The sequence below is a fragment of the Opisthocomus hoazin genome, chromosome 28 (genome assembly GCF_030867145.1).
Source record: "Opisthocomus hoazin isolate bOpiHoa1 chromosome 28, bOpiHoa1.hap1, whole genome shotgun sequence".
Taxonomy (NCBI): Eukaryota; Metazoa; Chordata; class Aves; order Opisthocomiformes; family Opisthocomidae; genus Opisthocomus; species Opisthocomus hoazin.
In genome coordinates this window covers 5,509,642-5,533,222 of record NC_134441.1, presented here as the reverse complement: position 1 = coordinate 5,533,222, position 23,581 = coordinate 5,509,642, and the positions used below count along the sequence as shown (strand labels likewise).

Sequence of the window (23,581 nt, the reverse complement as noted above, 5' to 3'; positions counted from 1 at the left end):
TTATCCAGACAGTATGACATGAACTTCAAAAGCAAACATTACTAATACAGCTGGAAGGGGCAGAGAAGGATCTACTCCGTGTTTATACCGCAGATATGATTCACAGATGCAGAATTCCATGTGCCTTTACTGGTGCTCTACACCCTTCCCTCCCGTACAGACCACACGGTAATCAGCAAGAACTGAAACACACGCTGAACCCCAGCTCTGCGTACCTGTGTTACCCTAAACCTCTTCAATACTTCTCCATTCCTTGAGCCGCCAGTGGTGCCCACTGGTTCTATGGTTTCTATTTGACCAGCCACACTAGAGAAAGACAACAGCAGGACCACTCCGATCTCCCTCCTCCTTTCTTTTCTTTTTCCTGATGAACAGTTTTTGGGACCTCATTCCAAAGGAGTAATCAATATATCACAATTCGTGTGACATTAACTAACCAGCAGGAACTTCCGCTTGCTGTAACACACTGTGACTTGAAAATTGTGCAACACCTTTAGTAAACACTTCCTCATATAGGAAGAAGAATAAAGCTGAGCAGCTCCCTCGCTCTCATTCACTGCCCAGGAGAGGGCTGCTCAAACCAGAGGCAGCCTGGGAACCCAGCTTGCCCAGACTACGGGGACCACTGCCAGACAAGGGCAACTGAGATGACTCACGCACTTCTCATTTTGGTCATTTTGCTACGTTTTCTCCAACAAGGTATGTCGCCTTTTGTTTAATCCTTTATCAGTGGTTGCTATGGATAACCTTGTACAGCTTTTATGAATTTTTAATCATTAACATGTAGATAGTACTGAAGAACAGTCAATTGAAGCCATTGGAAAGAAATGTTTTTGCTGAAGTTAAAGAGGTTTGTTTCTTTCGCTTGCTGTTCAAAGCAATTATCTAAAATTCTCTAGGTAGAGAATTACTTGTGTGAAAACTGGCCATAGATTGCCTACAGACCCAGAACCGGTTAGTTCTGTGAGCCAGTTAAGAAAGCAGTTCCCCTGCAAGTGAGCAGACAATTTATCCGATTGGGACTGCTTCTTACACTGACAGCATTTTGGCCTTAGAAGAAAAGACTTTTCTTTGAATTCAGCTAATGACACTACCTGAATTAAAATAGTTAGCACCCTTGCCTGTGTGACACTCCAGATTAGCAGTATTCACATGACTTAACAGACCACACTTTTTTTTTTCCACATGCATTTTTTTCTTATAATTCATGTCAACAGGGAACAGATTTTTTTCAGAGCTTGGCATGCACAAGCATGCACAGGTTTTATATACGTAATTAGACACGTAATTTGTATTCAGGCAGATATCTTTATGATTTCATTTTTTGAACAGAATATCTGAAAACGTGTACAATACTAATGCTTAAAGTATTCTATATTTTGTTGCTTGACAAAACCAAACCTTCATTGTCAATGAAATCCTCACTAATGATTTTCCGTCTTGATTTAGGCTGTTGGAAAGGTACATAATTATTGGTTCCTTGTTAGCATTATTCTAGCTGTTAAGGAGGAATTTCTTTCCTCCTTAAAGCTACTGACTCAAGGCAATGCCTGAAGCCAGACAAAGACAATATGCTGAGCTGATTTAAAAAAAAAACAACTACCTCCAAGAAATCATTTGTTCCAGAACAAAACTAACCCGTTTTCCTCGAAATGCTGTTTGTATCACACTGCAGGAAAAGGACGAGTTTAGTGCTGAGTCTTCATTTAAATCTAGCCTAAACGTGAACCATCTGGGCTACAGCTGGCCTTGTGAAAAGAGTCTGCAACAGGGAATGGATAGATAAAACAGAAGCATAAAATTCTGTCTTGAGAGGCCTAAAATCTTGCTGTGATCATTACGCAAGAACGTACTTGAAGCTCATGGAAAGACTAAGTCTACAAGGCAAAAGATTTTTTACAAGTAAACATAATTAGTTGCTTAAAATAAAAGACAAAACAGCATTTAAATTACAGTAACAAGCTTGTACTTGGTATTTACTAACAGCACGTGCATGGGTAGTTATTGTGCACTGTGTAACAGCTCAGGTGGTGAAAGGTAACTTCTTAGCACTTATTGCCATTACACCATCTTGCCTTTCTCTACAGCACTCACCTTTATCAAGATACAACCAAGTTTATTCTGCAATTATTCTTGAAAAGGGTTTAATCAAATAAACCTGTTAGCAAGAATTAATCTGTTTATTTTACTGGAACAATTTGCACGAGGCTGTGCTCTGTTGTTCCAGATACAGAAAATTACAGTAATGGGACGTCCCACTCCTGTGAAAATCAGGCCTTGAGGCAGGCAATTAAAATGGGAGTTGCGCTCTCCCTTTGTTGTTTGTGGGTTGGTTTCTTTTTTTTCAAAATACAGGCTCTTGTGCTGAGTCCTCAAGAATTTGCCCATTCAGGTGAACTGACCTTTTGTAGGAGATTAAAGAGCTTTGGAGACATATAAAACCTGTGCTTGCCTTGTGGGGAGCTAACACATCCCTCGTGCCACCCTGTTTTCCCCAATGCTGTCCACCAGCTGATATCTGCAAGTGGTGCAACGTGTGCTGACCACCCCTGCGAGTCATGCCACAGATTAGCTCTTGTCAAGATTCACTCCGGCTCAGAAACAGAAAGCAAAAAGAAACACTCTTCATCAGCACTGTGTTTCCTCAAAAAGTTCTTTATAGCCACTGCAGACACGCGACACACCACACAAGTAAGACCAGGAAAAAGGATTTATGCGGATGAAGGAATCACCTGGATTCCTTACCTCCATCAGGATTTTCCTACTTCACTGCCTACCTCCTATTCTTTTACCTGGCCTGGTTCCAATGCCTTCCCCAGCCCTGCTGCTGTCACCGCATGCAGCCAGCCCCAGCCTGACTCCACAGGTGAGAGCGTATCTGCTGAAGTGCTGTCACAAGCGTTTATGCGAGAAGACCAGCTGAAAAGCTTTCAAAAGGAGATATCTAGGCTCGGTCCAGACTTGTGCTGAACTGTAGGAGCTTATTTGCTTATCTAGAGGCAGCCTTAACTTGCACTTCATCACGTGGTAAAGTCTGGAGATCACTGACTGCACAGAGCCATGTAACTGGATTCACGTTGTCTGCAAAATGGGAAGGCAAAGGTTGCACCTTGCAGAGCTGCTCTGGCATGCTGGTACTCGAAACTGCCAGTTGGTGCTGGGGAAAGAAATCCAAAGCGAATTGCACAAAATATTTTGACACCTGGAAATCGCCAGGTATGTCAACTCCTCTGAAATCCAGACTGTAACAAGCCTCGGGTTAGGTCACGTTATGGGGGTGAGTGCTTAGACCAGACGAGCCCACGCCAGAGCCACTGCGGAGAACACATGAGAAACGAGTGGTGCAACAGATGAATGACGACACAGCCCAAGAGAATCAGTCTTGACAGACATGAAATACGGTGTTTAATAAGTTAATACTGTGTTTTCATAAATATATATCTGTTTCTCCGTAGGGAGCACGAGCAAGAAATTACCTGGAGTTGAGCAGTATGAAATAGTTTATCCACAGAAATTGCACACAGTCCATAAAAGAGATGTAGAAAGAAACACAGAGGTATTAAAAGTGATAACTTTTTTTCTTTTTGTCCTGGGAGATGGGGAAGGTTTTCTGAGGCAGAGTACGCTTGGTGTTCAAGGCTAAGAGAATTTGGAGCCAGACACTTAATCTTGCAAAATGAAACAAAAGAGAAAACCTGTCAGAGTGATCCCACATCTGGTGAAGACGGGCTGTGAGCTGGGCTCAGCGTGCAGTGAAGGACCTGGATGCCATCAGTGGGTCTTCTCTGCTTGTGTCTCTGGAGAGATGCAGGGTTTGATACTACTCAGATTTAGAATAACCTATAGACATTTTAATTCAAAGTATATTAAATCAAATGCTTAAAACTAAGCATGCTCTTACATACTTCAAGAGAGTTAGGAAAATGTTTTAATTTAGGCATTTGCTTCAGCACTTTCCTGAATATGCAGGGTATGTGCTTATGATTGTAGAAATACAAAATAAATACAAAGTAAAGTTAAATTTGTTCTTCTAATTAAAAATTCCAAAACAGAGTGACCTCCTGCTTATTCTGTAGCTGCCAGAATACTTATTCTTGGTGAGAAGAGAAAGAAAAGAATGCAGCTGGCAACTCAGGAACAGCCAGCTCACAGTGAGGGCAGAAATTGTAGCAGTCCGCATTCTAACACTTAAATCTGTTTACAGACAAAATACGATGACACGGTGGAGTACGGAATCAAAGCCAACGGAGAGGAAGTCATACTGCACCTACAAAAAAATAAGTACGTTCAGTTCAGCTTCTTGCTTGAGCATTATTCCTCACTGTAAATGGCTCTGTAGGGCATTCAGGATACAAAGAAACAGGGCTTAGGCTCCTGTAAGACAGAGGTGTTTTGGTAAACACAACCTTTCAACTCGGACGAAAGCAGAGGAGAGAGAAAGCATCATGTCGCTGCTCGGTAATGTGAAAGAACCACGCAGGCTTATGACACTACCACGGTGCAATGCCTTGCCTATACCACTTACTCTATTCCCCAAATGGCTAAATCCACTGCACGTTTAACGGTTTTGTACTATTTCACAATATTTCTGTGTCCGTGGATAGTCTATGGGTTCTATTTACCTGTTCTACGCCAGTAGAAACTACAGAGAAGAACAAGTGAAATATCCATGAAGTGAGGCTATCTGTCTTGGCTCTGTATGCTTTTCAAAAATGGAAAATAGTCATAAGAAATGCAATAATCCTTCATAATTTGGCTCCCAGCACTCCCTACCGTAACACTACTGCTGTTGGACTTTGAGTAGTCTAATATATACAGGTGATGACAAAATGCTTTACGGAAATCCCAGGCAAGGAGGGCTCACCTCCTTGGCTGAAGAGATTAACAGCACTTCCACAGGCAGCGCAGAGGGCATAGAGAAGCAGCAGCCTTGTCACAGAGCAAAGCACACAAAGAAAAGTCCAAAACTGTACAGGGCAACATAAAATAAAAGTTCATTTGTGATTTTCTGCTTGCTGGCTCCACCATAGTATTTAACATGGGATCAAACAAGTCTGCTTTAATAGGTACTTTTGTAATGGCTGTGTAAATACAATAGTACTACAATCAGTTCATGTCAAATAGAGACTATAATTAACTTTTTGCCCCTGTTTTAATCTAATCTAAATATTTGTGGGGAAGGGAAATCATACTTACTAAATCCCACTCTTTATTTAAAAAGGCATGGGATTGTGACTGTTTGGGGTACTTGCGCCAACAGCAGTGAGTGCAGACTTGCTTTGCTGCTGGCTTTAAGAAGATGACAGCCCTGGCTCAAAGTTAAGCATCTGCTTAGTGCTCTGCTGCGTAGGAGCCCGAGTGCGGAGAACCTTGCAGGATCTGGCCTTCCGCAGCAAATCGCAAGTGTCTGTGCTAACAAGAAGCCCAAAGGCACCTTTCCCAGTGGTGGCAGGAATATAGGAATTTATCGCATAGTCACGATGCCCTCCTGTGAAGGCTCAGGAGCACGCACGTGTGCAAAAATAGAGATTTATGTAGGCAGAAAAGAAAAAACCAAGTTCAGACAGAACGATTACAAAGATGAGAACTAAGTTCTAAAAAAGCTATGAGCAAAAGAATTGGACATATGTGTGTTAGCGTGCTCTCTGCAGAGAATCTCTGAGTGTGTGCACAGGTGCACACGCGTGTATGCACGGGCACATGTGGACTGGGAAGAGACCAGAGTGGCACCAGTTCGCAGACACTGTGGGGTGGTGGAAGCGTCTACACAAACTGGAGGCCAGCAAAGGATCAATACTACATATGTAATTATACATTTACTTTCAGATCTGCTAGGAGACTAGTTTATAGCAAAGAAATAAGTAGACTTTAATTGCTTTCTTATTTTGGAAATTGAGTAAGGATGTTTTGTTTGAGTAAGGATTGCGAAAATGCAGAATTCCCCACCCAGCAGCTTTGCTTCCCTAGTTTTTCGATACTAATAATAACCTGAGTAATCATTCGAACTCCCTACATACTTTGCGTGTTATGCAATTGCCTCATTTTTAGATGACTACAATATATTTTGAATAATAACTGCACTTGACTCTTTGCAGGCATCTGTTAGCCAGAGATTATACTGAAACAGTGTATTCTGGTGACGGTCGACGAATAACAACAAGTCCTCAGATCAAGGTAATAAAAAAAGTCTTCCCTCCCTCCTACTTACAGCCTTGAGGAAGTCTGTATGAGATTCACGGGTCCATGAAATAATAACATACCAGATGGAAAAAAAAGATTTTAAATCAAGGTTCTATGCACTGTAATTTAGGATGCCTCTCAAGGGACAGGGACGATGTGACTCGTGATTTTGGCAGAGCTGCACTGACTTACCCCTGTTGAGAATCAGCCAGCTTTCTTTCAAAAAGACAACCACTTATCTGCTTAGTGGCTGATGAACTCATTACCTGAGCTGAATTTCTCTGTTTTGGCAGGAAAGGGAGTGGAGCCAGGGCCATTTCACTGCCTCCTACCTCCTGACTTTGCCCTCCTGACTTTGCTCACTCTGCACCACTCCGGGACTCGCTTTTACACCCTAATCTCCGTGAGATCATAGATTCTGATAAAGACATTTCCTCGCTGGCTCACGTTACCACCCACGCTCACAGCAAACGCACTGCAGGTTGCCCCGGGTGGTTTCTCAGAGCCATGACAAATCAGTTATTCACATCCAGACACAAAGCAAGTCACTGCAGAAGTTATTTTTTTAATTAACTGCGCACAAATGGGTCTTATCCTCAACAAAGCTCTCACCTGAAGGTTTTTGTCCAATGTCATGTTATGTGTTTTAACGCATCTAATTTGGAATACAAAGCCTAATATTCTTTGTCATGGAGTGATTAGCAGGAACAGGAGGATCTTGAGTGAAGTAAATGAGCATAAAGAATTCTGGGTTGGACATTTTTTGTGGAAAGAGATGCCATTTCTGATTGCTCCAATTACTTTCACTCTGTTAGCGGATCCTGTGAAAAGCAAACAGCACCTATCCCTGGTAAAGGTGACCTCAAACAGGCCTACCTGTGCTGCTTGCTGAGCAAGGAATTCCTACGCTGCGGATACTTTACTGCGATCTATGGAGTTGCTGCTCTTGTATCCTCAGAAGAGGGAGAGTATTGCTCCACTTCTTTCTCTAGTAATATTCACTTTGTTGGTGCCTTATTCACTGTAAGAAAGCTGGCACCTTGTGATGGAAGGATGGCAAATATATGGTAAAGCGAAACCAAACATCTCTGAGAAAACAAAAGGCGCAACGCGTGCAGGTTTGCCCACTGTGTTACAGGTCTCTCTGAAGAAATCTGCTAAGGAAAATGCTACTGGTAAAATTTTCCACAGTACCTCAGTGACTTTGAAGTCTCTTTGAACACAGAAGTGTTCATTAGACCTTAGATCCTTAAGTCAATTAAGTCATGAAAATTTTTCCCCTAATCATATGTTTTAATATAATGCATGCATTTTAATCTCATTGAAGTTAATGCATGTAATTGTTGGGTTAGCTTTAAAGGGTGTTTCCTTGAAATCTGGCCACAATAAAACCATTCGGTATGGACCTTAATTCAGCAAAGCACATCAAGTATACGTTTAAATTTGAGCAGTGAATATGCATATTCTTATTTTCATGTACTGGTCTGTACTGAGCAGAGCCCACCATGATTGGGTTTGTCACTCTGTGCTGAAGGATAACAACACTACCATAGCGAACATGGATACGGTCACCAGCTTTTTGCATTTTAAGAATCTCCTCTAACAGGAGATTTCCTCAGACAGTGGAGTTTGTTGTAGCTGTAGCTAGTGTAGTTTGCCTTCTGAAATCACTGGATCTAGACCAGTTCATTGCAGTCACTGAGACATGGCCCAATTTGACAATGTATTTTTTCTTTCTGAACAGGATCACTGTTATTATGAAGGTTACATTCAGAATGATGCTGATTCCAGAGCGAGCATCAGTGCTTGCAAAGGTCTAAGGTAAGAGGGAGGCTTGGTTCCCAAAGGGTACCAATGGCAGAATACACGCACTCTGTGAGGATAAATTTTCCAATATAAGAAGAGCCAGGATGTACATAAACGGTGTAATCTTTCATTCATGCTTACAAGGAAACTAGTTTACAGAATATAAGGGACAGAAGGGAGAAGAAAGTTACCTTTCTACTTCCCTTTTGGAGTTCATAAATTGGAAGCTGAAGAAACACCTATATCAATAAATTTACATGACTAATTCCATATTAGATCCTGTCATAAATCATAGCATCTGGTGGTGCTTACAGCAAACATTATGGGTCGCTGCTTCTAAGCTGTAGGAAGCTCCGCTGACACTTCGAGAGAAAGCTGCACTATTTTCAGTGCTACAGCCGTTAGAGGGTCAGGAAGTTCAAGAATTTGTATGAAAAGCTCAATTAAAAGAACCTGCTCATTTCTAATCACTGAAGACAGCGCTATAAAACAAAAAGGCCAGAGGATGGCTGTGGAGTCTGAGAAGCTGCAGCAGAACATTTTCCCAATGGATAGTGGCATTGGGCCAAAACCCAGACTTTCTTTGTGAACTCTTCTTGCATATCTTCTGAGTTTGCATGTTAACACAGAGCACTTCTTTTGACATTTGCTGCTCAAAATTATTCAAAACTCTTCATTCCTTTCAATATTTCAGCTTTTCATCTCAATTAAAGACGCAAACATCTTTGAATTCCACACTGAACTGAAATTCACTTTTCAGTCACTTCTGTTAGCAAAAATACCCCGAAATTTAAATCTAAGTCATTCCTAAACCAGTTTCTTTCACACTGACATTCTCCCACCCAGAGACTTCGCTGACCAGCCAGATCTTCCAATTGACCCAGCAGCTTTGATTTCTGCTTTTAAACTGTCGTACGCTTGCTGCCAAACTATTCCATTGCATCAGCGTGTGCAATGGGCTGTATGCTTGGGCTGAATGCTGCTCGAGAGAATGCTGTTATCTTGACTCAGTCCTGCGGATTCAAAAGATCCCCGTCTAACTCATTTTCTTAGTGGGTATTTTGAGACCCGTGGTCAGAAGTACCTCATTGAACCCTTGGGAACCTCAGACAGAGACGAACATGCTGTCTATAAGTATGAGAAACTCGAGCAAAAGTCCATAAAAACCTGTGGCCTAATCAACAACACCTGGGAAGCGGATTCAGTGGACCCCATCAACGACATCTTCAAATCCAGCAACAATCCAGAAGTAAGTGCACGCTTAAACAGCCGCCCACTAACTACATGTCAGAAAAGAACCTGTGGCCGTAGGAGAACCCTGAGTAGCACCAGTCCCACTTTGTCTGGTGACACCTCCAGGAAAGAAGCGATCACAAACAGGGAAGCATAATTAGATCTTACAGAACCAGCACAATATCTCACAGAGCTGAAATTTCAGAGTCACCACCTGAGTTAAGCCCTCCTGCATGTACCAATAGGTGCCTGTGTGCATCTTTAAGCATCCCATACTTCTTAACACCTAGCCTAGCTTTCATAATCTGAATAATCATTTTCATATCTAGCCTACCTTTCATCGTTTTAAAACAAGGCAGTCCCATTCTAAACAACTTGGCTAAAGAAACACCCTGGTAACTAACAAATGGCTTTGAAATTGCAAAGGCTGAGACTGAAACAGGGCTCAGAAGTGATGTAAATGTATCTTTTCTTTAGATGAAAGCATACCTGAAAGCAAAAAAGTATCTGGAAGTTTACATCGTTGCAGACAATACTCTGGTGAGTACTGGAAAGATGTTTTCTCACTTTGCCAGCTACAGGTGAGCTTTACAAATATCCCCGGCCTCCTACTGCGATCGCAGCGCTCCACTACGTCTTACCACTGACTTGGGCTAGCAAGAGGATTTCCTAATATCGATTCTTTTGATAATCCCACCTGGAGGTGACAAGAATTCAGAAAATACAGCGCAGCACCTGTCCTCTTCTGCACCCTACACATCGATACACGTTTTGAAAGGGCCTGACCTTGAAATACATTCTCTGATAAAATAGTACATGGAAAAGATAATAAGAATTAGACCAGGGTGTGGTTCGCAATGTGCTTTTCTGGGGGATATTTCTTTTGTGGTAAACCACTTTTTTCATCTCCTTTTCCTGACATGCTATATTTACCTTTTTAGTACAAGAAGTATGAAGAAGATGTTACAACTGTAAGACAAAGGATATTTGGAATAGTCAATTACATCAATACGGTAAGGATAAAGACAGCAACGTGCAATGGAAATAGCCGTGATTTGTCACTGTTTTCATTTGCAAGCAGCATGAATTTTCATTATTACATGTAGGAAAGAATGAAAACTAAACTTCATTGTCATTTATGAAACAGATTTGATACATCTGTCCAGATTATCCCGTTCTATGCCTTCCAATATGAGATTTCTATCAAGAAAGATTTATACCTTATTTTCTTAACACTTGTTAAAGTGAATGATCTAAATCCTTTGAAAAGAATGAATTGATTCTTGATTCCCTTTGCAAGTCAAATTTCTTCAAAAATATGGCTGGAATTTACAAGTATTTTAAAGGTTTAAATGGGAGGAGGGGAATACGATCTTATGTTTTATTTGGTTTTTCACTGCAACTTCAAAGTGCAGAAAAGCTGAAATCAGGGTCTGGAGTGGACTACACTGCAAGTGGCAAAAGTGAACAAACTCCCGGGATAAGGATTTGTTTCAGAAGTCTTCGTCACTTCATTTTTACAGCAACACTGCTTCTCTGCTGCAGGTTTATAAGGCCATAAATATCTACGTGGCTTTAATTGGCCTGGAAGTCTGGACAGATGGTGATAAATGCCTGCTGAGCCGTGCTGCAGGATTCACTCTGGACAGTTTCTCCAAGTGGCGTCTATCAGATCTACTAACAAGGAAAAGAAACGACAACGCTCAGCTAATCACGTGCGTATCAGTCTGCTTCCCATTTGCATTTCCAAGTACGTTAAAGAAATATATTCTCTAAAAATTGGTCACCAAGCCATCAGAGATGCTCTCTCTACTGAACCAGATTTTGTGTTTTCCAACACTGAACTGCACTAATTCTAAGACAAAAAGATAGATGCAGGCTCTCTTTCCTTGCTTTTATTTTATTCGTGGAGCACCATCACCTGCTAGGACATAGTATCTCATCTTTCTATCTAAATCCCTGCAAAAACAGGCAATACGGATTTTTTGCTACATCCCAGTCTCTGCTTTTCAATGCTCTGGTCACAGAACAGTGGAGTGTCCTGAAGACTGCAGCGTAGTCTGCCGTCCTAAGGAGCCACGACCTGAAGTTTAATGGCAGTGAAGCGCGCTTTGCCAAACTAAACCAGCACTCACTTCACTATCCTGGCTCAGGTTCAATGGCCCTGATTCATCCAAGCACTTTGCTACATTTAAAGCACTTCATCAAGCGCTTTTACATTCAAACAGATGCTCTAAGTCTGATGAACTACAGTGTAATTTAAGTAAAAATTTAAAATGAAAAGTGTATTCAATTGTTTTCTGATTTGCGGTGATCTTAGCATGTCCTCAAATATTGTATTAAATCAGGGATACAAACCAAAGCTGACAATGAATATATTCCTAACGCCTTGAGCCTGGTTAATAACACAGTCTTGGCTTCAGATCTGCTTCCTGGCCTCTTCACTGCATTTCACTCTGCCTTTCTTCTTCCTTCCAGAGGCTATGACTTTGAGGGGACAACGATTGGATTAGCCTTTCTAAAATCCATATGCAGTGATATATATTCTGCAGGTATTATTCAGGTCTGATTTACTTTTGTTTATTTTACTTTTTTAAAGGCTTTTCTATGTTTTTTACTCAACCAGTAAAGAACACTTATGAAAATTACTTGGTATACAACACTTCTAGGTCTCTGTCTGGTTCATATCGGTATTTTATTAAACTATAGAAATTCACAGAGACTTTAAATGAAGTGCAGAGGCTAAAAACGTGGTACTCATGTTATCTAAATGCCAACATCAAACAGGGACACCTGTACTCGGAGTACCAGGCTCCAATAGAGTCAAAGGAGAGAGATAAGTGATTCTGTGCCTCTACCTTGAGGCTCCCTGTTTTGAGCAGGGAACTGGTTCTGACTATCACAACGCATATCATTAGTTTAGCAACTTAATTACAGCTGCCTAAACTACTGTACTTAAACTGCAGCCTAAACAGGAACACAGATTCAAAACTTTACCAACAGCACCGGGAACTCAGCTGCTGCACCCAGCTTCAGAGGCCGGGCTTGTTGGTAAGAGGAATAACCCGCATGAAACTCCAGCTTTTCCCCACCATTAGGAAATCCCAGGATGAACGTAAAACCAGAATGCTTTTCAAGGTGGTGGGATGCATTTTGCAGCAGCATGGTTTGCAGTGCCGTGCTGGAAGAGTACGACCAGCCCACTGCGTCTCGTGCTTTGTGCGTTTCCACTACCACCCGTGCTTCACACAGCCAGATTTCACTCAAAGAGCAGGACTTCTCCTTTCCTCCCATCCATCACAACACACCAAGCTAAGAGCAAAGACGGAGCACAGCATCTGCCTTCCCTTCCCTATTGCACACAGCACGCAATAGTTACCTTGCTGTAATGAGTAATAATTACATCGCACCCACGTAATTACCCTAAGCACAGAGACAGCTATCCAGAGAGAGGATTAAGAGTTTCAGATGTTCAGTTCCCCATGACACTCAGTCGTTTCTTGGCAGCCTAACTTCCTCATGTTTATTTAAAAACTAATTATACCAATTTACTTATGTTCATTAGTGGTATCATCTCATTCCTATTGTAACCTAATCCTGCATGAACTGTGGGAGAGATGCATGCATGGATTGAACAATGGTCCTTATTTCACTTGAAAAATTGTCCTCTCTCTTAGCCACGTGGTCTCTGATGTTCCTACTAGTTCTAAACCACTCACAGAAATAATAGCCTGCTCTTATCTCTACAGGATCATAACAGAAATGAAATTGCAGTCGCAGCTACCATGGCACATGAGATGGGACACAACCTTGGCATGAGTCACGACACCGACGCCTGCACCTGCAGTGCTAAAGTTTGTATCATGACAGATACTGTCAGGTAGGAGCCTGGACGAAACGGCGAGGGCTCTCATGCACAGGGCAGTTAAGGACGGGCTTTGGATCAGCTGCCAGTTTCCACAATGCAACTGTAGTTACTTTTGTCCTCTGAGATTACCCCATTAAAATTATACAAAAAGAATAGAAAAATGAAGAAATTGCAGGCCCTTGTAAGATATTCCCAGACATACACCCCACACACACAAAAAATAAAGAACCCAAACCTAACCAGACCCTTAGTCACTTTTGAATAACATCAGCTTTGGGTATTATTTCACAATAACCCATAAATCATCTCTTCCTTGAAATGACAGCAGCATAAAACTGCTGTGGCATCTCAGATGACAGAGATTCCCCAAGATTTACCTAATGTGTATTTTTGTTCTTTACCCTGAAGAGGGCTCCTGTGAAAACCACACAACGTGCTTGCACCTTCAAGAAACCCCTGGTAGATAGGAATCTAGTTCAGTCTTTGTCTCTGGTTGCGCACCCTGAGCCTCCACTGGACAGCCCAGTGGAAAGCTCCCAACGCCTGAAGCATCCAGGCACCAGCTGTGCAGACCAGGCTTAAATCTGTGGGATGGGAGTTTATTACAGGCAGTGTTGGCATTTAGCGCATGAAACTATTTCTGACCTGTTTGTTTCCACTTTTTCTTTTCCTGCTATAAGTAGGAGAGTGCCATTGTATTTATTAATATATATATATTTTGGAAAAATGGTTCCACCCAATAGTTTGGGGGATGGTCACTTGTTTAACTTCTTTTGTCGAGGGTATTGGTTCTCCCTTCCTATGCCAATCCTAACGGAAATCCTCCTGCTTTCTCAATATAGTTCCATCATCCCCAAGACATTCAGCTCTTGCAGCCTCCAAAGTTTCGAGAAATACATGTTGAGCGACATGCCAAAATGCTTGACCAACATCCCAGAGATCAGCAGCATCGTAGCACCTCCATCCTGTGGAAATGGCTTTGTGGAGGAAGAGGAGGAATGCGACTGTGGTACTCCTGAGGTATCTGCATAACCAGGAATAAAATGATACTTAGAAGAGGCAAAGAGGTTTATTTGGGCCGTGCAGTAGCTGGTTTCTGTTAGTTCCCAAGGTAGCTGGTTTAAAGCTAGCGGAAGTATTTCTGTAGAAGCTGCGGTCACCAAAGTGCTGATCTGCAATGCGGTCACCCCTACACAGTGCATGCCAAACAGTGGGAAAGACGACTGTGTGGTTTGTCATGCCTTGTTGACAGAGGAATTGAGACAGGGGAAAAGCCATACAGCCAAAACTGTCTCGGCAGAAATAACCAAATTCCCTGCACAGCTTCCATCAGCACTTTCGTACTCCAACACCCTTTGTACTCTCTATGTGCTCACTCACGGTGGCTGGCACGGCTGCTAGTGAAAACGGTTTTCAGCAAAGCAAAGCTCGGGTCCGAGGCATCCTGCCCTCCCTCGTAGCCAGGCGCGGGACAGCTCGCTGAGCGGGCAGTGCCGAGGGGACCGAGCCCCGCAGCAACGCGCCAGAGCTCTGACTGCCCGCTCTCTCGCAGGAGTGCGCGAACGACTGCTGCGACGCCAAGACGTGCAAACTGACAGCGGGGTCCGCCTGCGCACACGGAGAGTGCTGTGAGAACTGCCAAGTAAGGCTCCTTTTCATCTCTCGTATTTCCTAGTGTATATTTTTTATTGCCCGTGAGAAAGCAGTAATACACCTTTCAAAATAATCAATCCTCTTTACTTGCAATTACTGACATAGCACTGTAATGAATGACAAGCGCACTTTATCCTTCCCAATCTCCACCACAACCATCAGTTCACTCAATCTTTCAACATCCCGGAGATATGAGCATTTGGATTATTCATTTTCTCATGGAAAGAAAAGCTGAGGCACCACCAGGCAAAAATCTTCTCAATTGACATACTCAACTTTAATTTAGATAAAGATCTGGCCCCTCGTGCACCCAGTACAGTGAGGACAAGATTTTTATCCCCTGATTTTAGCCCTCTAGTTGAGTGTGATTTTTAACACCCCGCTCTTCCGTGCTGTTTAAGTGTGCCGTTCCTTTCCCCCCACTGCAGTATAAAAAATCGGGAGCTATTTGCCGAGCAGTTAAGCACGACTGCGACCTGGCCGAGATGTGCACCGGCTCGTCTGCGAACTGCCCAGTGGATCGGTTCCGTGTGAACGGATACCCCTGCAACTACGGCGAGGGCTACTGCTACATGGGAGACTGTCCCACCCGAGAAAACCAGTGCAAAGCTGCGTTCGGACCACGTGAGTACCAGCTGGCAGTGAAAAACAAGGTTGCCCAGGTCAAAGGAGGGAGAGAGACAGGTAGGCTTTGTCTGCTAGCTTGGTACAGAACAGCTATAGAAATGAGTTCTAGTTTATAGTATACACTTAATAATTAATATTATTTTTATGTTTACCCTGTAAACTATTGTAATCACTTGAGCTGAAGCTCAGAGCATACAGCACAATGTATTTCTAAAGAAATGGGAAGTGGTAAGTGTATTCCTCTTTTGCACAATGCTTTCAAGACAGCATTAGAATGGAGCTGGGTGAGCATTCTTTGCTTGATAGGAAGAGGAAATGTCTGTATTTCAAAATAATATCCAAATTTAGCATGTCTTTATGTTTCTGAAGATATGTGTTGGATTATCTTCCTCACAGTCCTAAACCATCTCCAGTTCTATGTCCCTTCTCCTGGGCAAGGTCCCTAGGTTTGTACTGGACAGAAAGAGAACAGACAGGGTAGGTTCTGCTGCGCATACAAAATAGCATTGCAGAACTGATGCATGAAGTGCCAGAGTCATTTAGGTCCATGGGCAACCTCACCGGGAAAGGCCATTTCCTAAATAGGTAGAGGAAATCGAATGTTATTAGTTTTCACAGGCAGAGAACCTAAACCAACCCCACTGTGTTTTCCTCCTCCACAGAGGCTACTGAAGGTGCAGCTTCCTGTTACCGGATGAACGGGAAAGGGGTATATTATGGATACTGCAGAAAAGAACAAGGTAGTCACGTCCCGTGTAAAAAAAAGTAAGCACTGTGTTACAGAATTCGCTGGGATGGGGGAAGAGACACCATTCCTATGCAAAATAAGAGGCAGAAGCAAGGAGCGTGCTACTTGCTACACGTGTGCTACACGTGCACACGTGTCCCTTTGTCACTTCTTACTCAGTTTGAACGTTGTGGTAAAGACAGTCCTAAGGAAACTAGTTTCTGAATGTTGAGATCAGTCTGAGAAAGAGCAAGTGTGCACAGATGTACGTGCCAGCCTGCTTGCAAGGAGGACTGCGCGTGTGCGCAGGCATGTGCAGGTAAGCACAGGGAAGGGATTTTTGGATAGGGAACTTCTAATTTCTGCAAATTACTGTGGGCTCCCCAATAAGCTCAAAAGGAATTCAGAACTTGCAAACCGACCTGAAGATACCACAAGCCAAAATTCCTTTCTGCAGCGAAGTCTTTTGAGCTCCTGTATGGACCCGACAAACAGAAGCTGGAGGAGAGACCAGCTCCGACAGCTTTGCTGTGCTGGTGTTGTAGCAGCTCCTTTTCTCCTTCCAGAGACTTAATGTGTGGGAAGTTGTTCTGTACTGGGGGGAACGAGATGCCTCAGGACGGGAGCCTGGTGACTTTTGAGGCCTGCAAAGCAAGTTTTCCTAGAAGTGGAGAAGTAGACCCAGGGATGATCCTCGACGGAACAAAGTGCGGGAATGGGATGGTTAGTAGAGAAAAGCTTCTCTCCTTAGTTTTTCCCCTCTTTCAGTCTTGTCTGTATCATTTGCTCTTATACCAGACAAGAAAGATTTTGAAACAGGGAAGACTGAAGTGGACACCAAACTGATCTACTTTGCCACACCTTCTGCCTTACGCCTGTCACAGATCAGTAGCAAAGCCAACAGGAGCTGCCGGCGTTCCGATTTCCTTACGCTTGACTGCTGTCTCGTTATCTTTCGCTGACACAAATATAGGCGCCGGCAGAAACATACCTGTGTATGAAGGGTTGAAAGACCATACATATATTCCTATTTTTAATTCTTTCCATCATGGATATGCTAGGCATCTCTGAGCGCTGTGTCCAACTGCTTGGCTAAGTATTTCTACTTGGCGGTGGGAAGGGAGGATGAAGGATTGAAGAGGACTGGAAAACAGTGATGTCTGTACATCTTTGTCACTCTCCTTTGCTATAAAATACCCAAAGGTCAAACGACAAATCATATCCACATATCAAACTCCTAATGTAGGTTGAAGTGATTTGTAGACCTGTTTCTATGCCTCCTTTTACTCTTTATCTCTCATCCTCTACGCTTTGTTGCACTTTGCACAATAATGTGCAAGCTCTGCATGTTCTGAAAGCTATAAATCACTTTGTTAACATTTGCCCTGTATGTTCCAGGTGTGCAGCAATGGAGAATGTGTGTATGCTGAAGATATCTTTAGATCAACTAACTGCTCTGCCAAGTGTCCTGGACATGCTGTAAGATATGAGCATTTGATGCTACTAACTTAAAAAAAGCGCAAGAAAATTATGCTTATCAGCTACAGACCTTATTGGCGACAGTATTTCAGTCATTGGGATAGGAATTCGCAAAAATTGTGGAGTCAGAAGCTCCCTATATTTTTATGAAAGCACATCTAGCCTGATGCAGCATCAATATTTTTGCTAAGGAGACCACAAGAGATGGACACAGATTCTGTGTCCGGCCCTGCCTCTGAGCCACGGTACCACAGCTATTCTCTTCCAGGTCATCTTCTCTTTTGGGAAGACAGTTGTGCTCATCTTATTTGAACATTCAGAGACCTACAGCTGCAAAGACCAGCTCTGCTGTTTTGTGCCTTGTACGCTAGCAGCAACACCTGCAAAAGGCACTTGACAGCAGGCAGACAGACCTGCCCTTTACTGTGCAAAACTGCCACTCTGTGCTAAGTTTTAGTCCAAGTGAAGTGAGAGGCAGTTTCCAGACCTGACTGCAATAAACTTATCAGGACTCTGATCCAGAGCCACTGAAATTTTCTGAGATCATCTTCACTCCTGTTTCCAACCTGAAGGTATTCCCGGCTTTGTGCTTCCCTAGGTGTGTGACCACGAGCTGCAGTGCCAGTGTGAAGAAGGATGGGCACCGCCAACCTGCGACAGCTCGTCAGCAGTTACCAGTAAGCACTGTGTGGTCACGCACTGGGTACCAGCATCCGCTGGCTGTAATGAGCTGTTTTAACTCCACTGAAACAGCCCCAGTTGCACCGGTGCCAGCCTGTTTCTCCACAAACGTTGCATACCTAGGGCTCTGAATTCTGCCTGTCTTTAAGTTGTTGAAGCTTGTATGAATGACTAGAGCAAGCTATTTTTCTTTCGAACCTGACAGAAGTGATACACCCAGGAGATTATTTAGGCAGCAGGCTTTTTCCTTCTCCATCCCGTGATAACAAGCGCACCATATTAGCTCCCTGTCACATCTGAGTGGAGGCAAGCTCCCAGAGATTTCGCTGTGAGGGAGGGCAGGCAAGTTCATCTCTATCATCTGCAGGGAGCTGGCCTTTAACTGATCTACCTCTGAGTGGAAATACTTTGTGTGCAAATTTCCACGTGTTTGGGAGAAAAAAATTATAAGCCTTTGTTATTAAATACTTTTGTCCTCTCTCCACACTCACTAGAGCACCGCCAGCTCTGAACATTGTGGGTTAGTCGAGACTTTCTGATGGCTTTGTAGAAGGAAGATTGTGAAGCCTTAGTTGTTCACAACGCCAAAGGCCTGTGCCCAGTTTTGGGTAACACCTTTTGAGAAAGAGGAGAGGAATGACAAAGAAATGAGCTTTGAGGATGGATAGAAAGGGCAAGGTTTGCTTTATCCAAGGACGGTTCAGGCAATAACCACAGTGTCCATATAGGGCAAAAATGGCAGGAATACATTCCTTTCCATCACCATTTGCGGCAGGAGAAGAAACAATAAGCTTGAGCAATAGCGAGAAGAAAAAAGGTCTAGTCCCTGTGAAAAAAAATTACTTTGCCAATGGTCATGATGGGAAATTGCTTAGTAATATTTGGCCTTTTAAGAAATAAAGCTTGTGTTCTCTTCCTGACAGGCTTCGCCATTGTCGCTGGTGTGCTGGTTGTCCTCGCTGTCACAGCAGCTGCAGCAGTGTTACTCACCCGATTCCGAGTATTCAAGAAGAGGTAAAACGCTTACGTCCTTTGAGGAAAAAAAAAAAACAAACTTACAGCCAAGAACCTTCTGGATAGGTGTTAAGCTGGAATTTTCAAAGGGGGTGGAGGGAATTAGACACTGGAAACCAAGGAAGTTGGTCCATGACATTTCTTGAGCTGTTTCAGAAATCCCGTAGTTGGGAGAGGACTGAAGACTTGAAACTGTAACTCTCAAGATTTATCCTAAATAATAATAATAAAAGGGAGAAGGAAAGAAAAAAGGACATGGCTACATAACACACCAATAGGAGTACAGCAGGCGTTCAACTTTAGCAAGGTTTTATACTTCAGTCAGGGTAAGATTTACAATTATATGTAATATTTGCTTAGCTGCCAGACCAGAAGGGGATCTGGAGCCACAAACCAAGTCTTTGTGGATCAAGAACAAAGGCACAGAGAACACCCTGTCCTGGCGGTACCTGGCCAGAAGGTAAGAGCTGGGAGGCACCGGGTCAGCTATAGTCTCCCTGGGACTGTAACCGAGGGGTGGAAACACCAAAACCCAGCAGCCGAAGCATGCTACACTTCCGTGAGGGTTTCAAACGGCTTGTCTGGGGCTGAGAGGACACTGCTGCGGATCCCAGCATGGGGAGGGAGTGGGGAAAGCACATGGCACTGAGTCCCTGAGTAATCTGTCTGCAGTAAAGGGGCACGCAAAGGTAACACCTGAGATAAGGGCTCCATCCAGTTTAACTGTTCCCTGTTTTCAGATGAACGATAAGAAACTTCTCCTTCCTGTACCTCCACCGCAGGAGAACAAACCACAGCTCCAGAGCGTAAGTACTTCTAAAGAACTTCTCTGCTTTCCTGTTGGCTTTGGGGAAGGCAGCACATCCCAGTTCACACCGCGGTGGAGATCCCGCAATGACAACCGGATCCCAAAGGCTGGGGAAACCACTACGCTCCAGATAAGGCCCTGCATGTTTTCTCACGGCCAGACAGCAGAAGGCATCCCCGCCGCCAAAACGAACGCGTCCCTTAACCCCTATTAATACACTTTCGATACAGAGCGCAAGCCTGCACGTACCCATAGAAACAAGCAGACCCATACACACACAGTAGGTGTATAGGGTCAGCCTGTTTTATATTCCATTCTTTTACAGCCTGCCATAAGGCCAAAGGGTCCCCCACCTCCTGTGCCTTCTACCAAACCAGCCTCTTCTCACAAAGAGATTTTTGTAAGTATAACCCTGCAGCTTTTCACATCTTTCATCCGAGTTGTAAATCAGATGCCAATTAGCGTTTTCAGTTTCTGACTACGATTAAAAAAAAAAAAATCAGACATTCGGACCACGTGTTCTTTAGATTAGGAGTCATCCTCTTTGCCTTGCAATCCTAAACTGCACAAGATAATCTTCAGCTGTGCCAAGGAGGCCTGTAAGCCATCGCCAGCACACCTTCTTTGCAACAGTACATGGAGTCCAAACCAACAGGGATTTCAGGTGTAAACACAGGGCAAGCGATGAGCATTTTGCTACTGCAGACATCTGCAATGGGCCCTGTGTTGTGGAGACCTGGTAGTCTCTACAGATGCCACCCGCGAGGGGATCTCCAATGTGCAACTTTTTTTTTTTTTTGAATTCTTAAAAAAAAATTCGGAATCCAGAAGAGTACGAATATTCACCATTAACGAACCCAAAGCATCCTACTTAAACAAAAATGCCTCCCTCAAATATTTACCATCTCAGCATTTGAGATCCCTGCCCAGCTGATACAAAGGTGTAGAAACCACCCTCACGCTCGCAACAGAATTGCATGGTATTTCCTGCATAAAGAGTGATCATCAGGACTAACAAAACCAAAAGAAATAGACCTCTTCATATCAATTTGATTATAAAAACACATTTAAATCCCACTGTCTGTTGAGATGCTTTCCTCAACAGGCACCTCGAGCATGCGATCAGCTTTAGCAATCTATTTGAGCACGGATACTCGACACAGATGAATTTAAGCACTGAGAATAGCTCAGTGGTCTTCTGAGACAGCAAATCTATACCCCTTGTGTAGTTGTATTATTGTGCTTTCTTGTATGTGGACAGATCAATCTAACTCACTCCCAGCTTTTCCCCCAGCAACAGGCTGTAGTAAATACAAGAGATAACAGTGGCAGCAGCTGAGGTCTGCGGAGGGTCCGCAGCTGCTCAGACTAGAAAGCCTAACAACATTTAAACCACATTTTTGTTATAGGCACCAGAGAGGAAACCTGCTCATCCCCCAGTTCCCAAAGGCAAACCTCCACCTCCACCAAAGGTAACCCGAGTTCAGATGCGAACAGCAATGCCTTTGGGATGCAATTCGTTGGAGCTGCACCAGGCACACTGTGATTTGACTCTTTTTTTTTCCACGTAGGCTTTAAAACCACCAGCAAATCCCAGAGTATGAAGCTTCTGAAGCAGCGCTGACAGAGATACCCGATATTTTCAGGGACAATTTGTTTGTCCCTTGATTCCTCCACTTTTGGCAAAGGCAACCAAGAAAAGTCTTCCTGTTCTCTTAATAAAAAAAAAAATAAATAAATAAATAAAGAAGAACCACCGACTGACAGCTGCTTGGAAAGAAAAAGATTGGTTTTCAGACAGAGAGGAACTCTTTGGTCATGACATCAATCTACTGTTCAAAAGGAAACGAAGCAGAATCGCTACTTGCACTGAGGTGTAGACTGGGAGTAAGTTATGAAAGCTGCTTAGCGCATCCTAACTCCTAGGCCACCACTGCAAGACGTGGCTGCGCTGGGATGCCCTGCACCTGCACTGCCGTTCTGGGTACGGACCCGAGGAGATCTGGGAAAGTAGGGCTACGGGGGGTTTGCAAACTGTCAACTTACTGCTACACTTCTGGAGCTGTGCCAGCCCCCTCTGCAGCAACAGACCAGACCTCCTCCTCCTCCATGTGCAAGCTGCAAGTTTTGGAAAAGGCACAATCCTTCCTGCCCTTTGGAGAAAAGTTTGTGTCCTCAAGGCCTGAACTAGCCCAGGAATAGTAAGATTACACACTGGAAATGCAGTGATTCTATAAAGATGCTTTTGGGTCAGATTCTCAAGTTAACCCTTGAATTACCTGTTAGACAAGGTTCCTCTGTTGAGCAGCTAGAATGGGAGATGCTCTCAAACGTAAAGCACACCAGAGTCAAACCACTTGCTGCTTGCAAGTGCTCCTAGAGCTCAGGCTTGTGCCAGTTGAAAAAGAGCTCCAGCTGCCACCATTGCACTTGGACGGAAGAAACTGGAAAAGCGCAGTCAACAAAATCCTTAATCGTTTATTTCATTTGCCCCTCAGCTCCAGAAACATCTGAATATTCCTCTCTTCCAGGGTATACACACCTTGGTGTTTTCGTTTAATTGCCCTTGCACCAGGGTGTGTTATTGTAAAGCTGTTAATGAGAACCGGGCTGGGCACAGGGGTTTGTTATTGTGGGACAACACCGTAGCGTGAGGCTTTGCATGCTGGTTTATTACTGAGGGGTTCTTCATTGCTTCTGGCCTGTTGGCATCAGCGTTGTTGACACCATTGGCCTGCTGGCATAGATCTGCGTGATGCTGTTGGCACTGATGTTAATAATACTGTGAGGGTGCTGGCACTGATGCTATTGTTACCATTGGCACTGTTGGACTATTCATGGGGTTGGCATCAATGTTTTGAAGTTAAAGCGCACAGAAGTGTTTTTCAAGGAACAAAAATTTTACCAGGAAAAAAAAAAAAAAAGAAAAAGAAAAAATTACAGAGAGAGCGAGAAACAAAATTGCCCTGGACCCAAAGTACCCAAGATTTTATAGAGGTTCCAGTTTGAACTGGATTTGGGGTTGGACCAGGACCAAAATCAGAACACAGATCCAAATCGATTACGCTGCAGCTCAGGAAGGTGGTTTCCAGCCCTTGGGCGTAGTGGCTTTGCTAGAGAAGACCCCACGGCTGCCAAACTACCCAAAGGGGACCGGAGGCCTCAGGCCAGCGTTGTGCACATCAACCTTCACCTGCACGCGTTCTCGCCAGGGCCCACCAGGACTTCTAAAAGAGCCCGATCCTCAGAGGGCCTGCAACCTCCTTCTGCTCCAGCTCGCGGACCAGCTCACACCTGCCGAGATCCTGATCCACATCATCGCGTTCGGACAGTGAACTGCACAGTGGCTTTTCAAAAGCAGAGCCTTGTTATTTACAGTGGCCGTTACTGCAGCTGCACGCTGCAGACCCATCGCCTCCGATACTGAAATGCATATAAAGAAAACAATTTTTTCTTTTGGGCTAGGCTTGTTTTGATGTTGCCAATCAAGTACTGTATGCTCTGC

At 43.7% G+C, this 23,581-nt stretch overlaps 1 protein-coding gene across 1 annotated transcript; it reads left to right on the top strand.

The window, feature by feature from the left end:
* The first annotated feature begins 647 nt into the window (after positions 1–647).
* Positions 648–21,712, top strand: ADAM28 (ADAM metallopeptidase domain 28). The gene is made up of 24 exons (XM_075444682.1): positions 648–699; positions 3,456–3,556; positions 4,205–4,281; positions 6,096–6,174; positions 7,925–8,001; positions 9,040–9,235; positions 9,697–9,759; positions 10,161–10,232; positions 10,765–10,934; positions 11,698–11,782; positions 12,969–13,099; positions 13,930–14,107; positions 14,640–14,729; positions 15,169–15,364; positions 16,030–16,132; positions 16,661–16,817; positions 17,493–17,573; positions 18,172–18,250; positions 19,178–19,268; positions 19,629–19,728; positions 20,009–20,074; positions 20,402–20,476; positions 21,486–21,548; positions 21,648–21,712. Exons 1-24 carry the CDS (start codon positions 648–650, stop codon positions 21,678–21,680), a joined length of 2,415 nt encoding a protein of 804 aa, XP_075300797.1. The 3' UTR covers positions 21,681–21,712.
* The last annotated feature ends 1,869 nt before the right edge of the window (positions 21,713–23,581 follow it).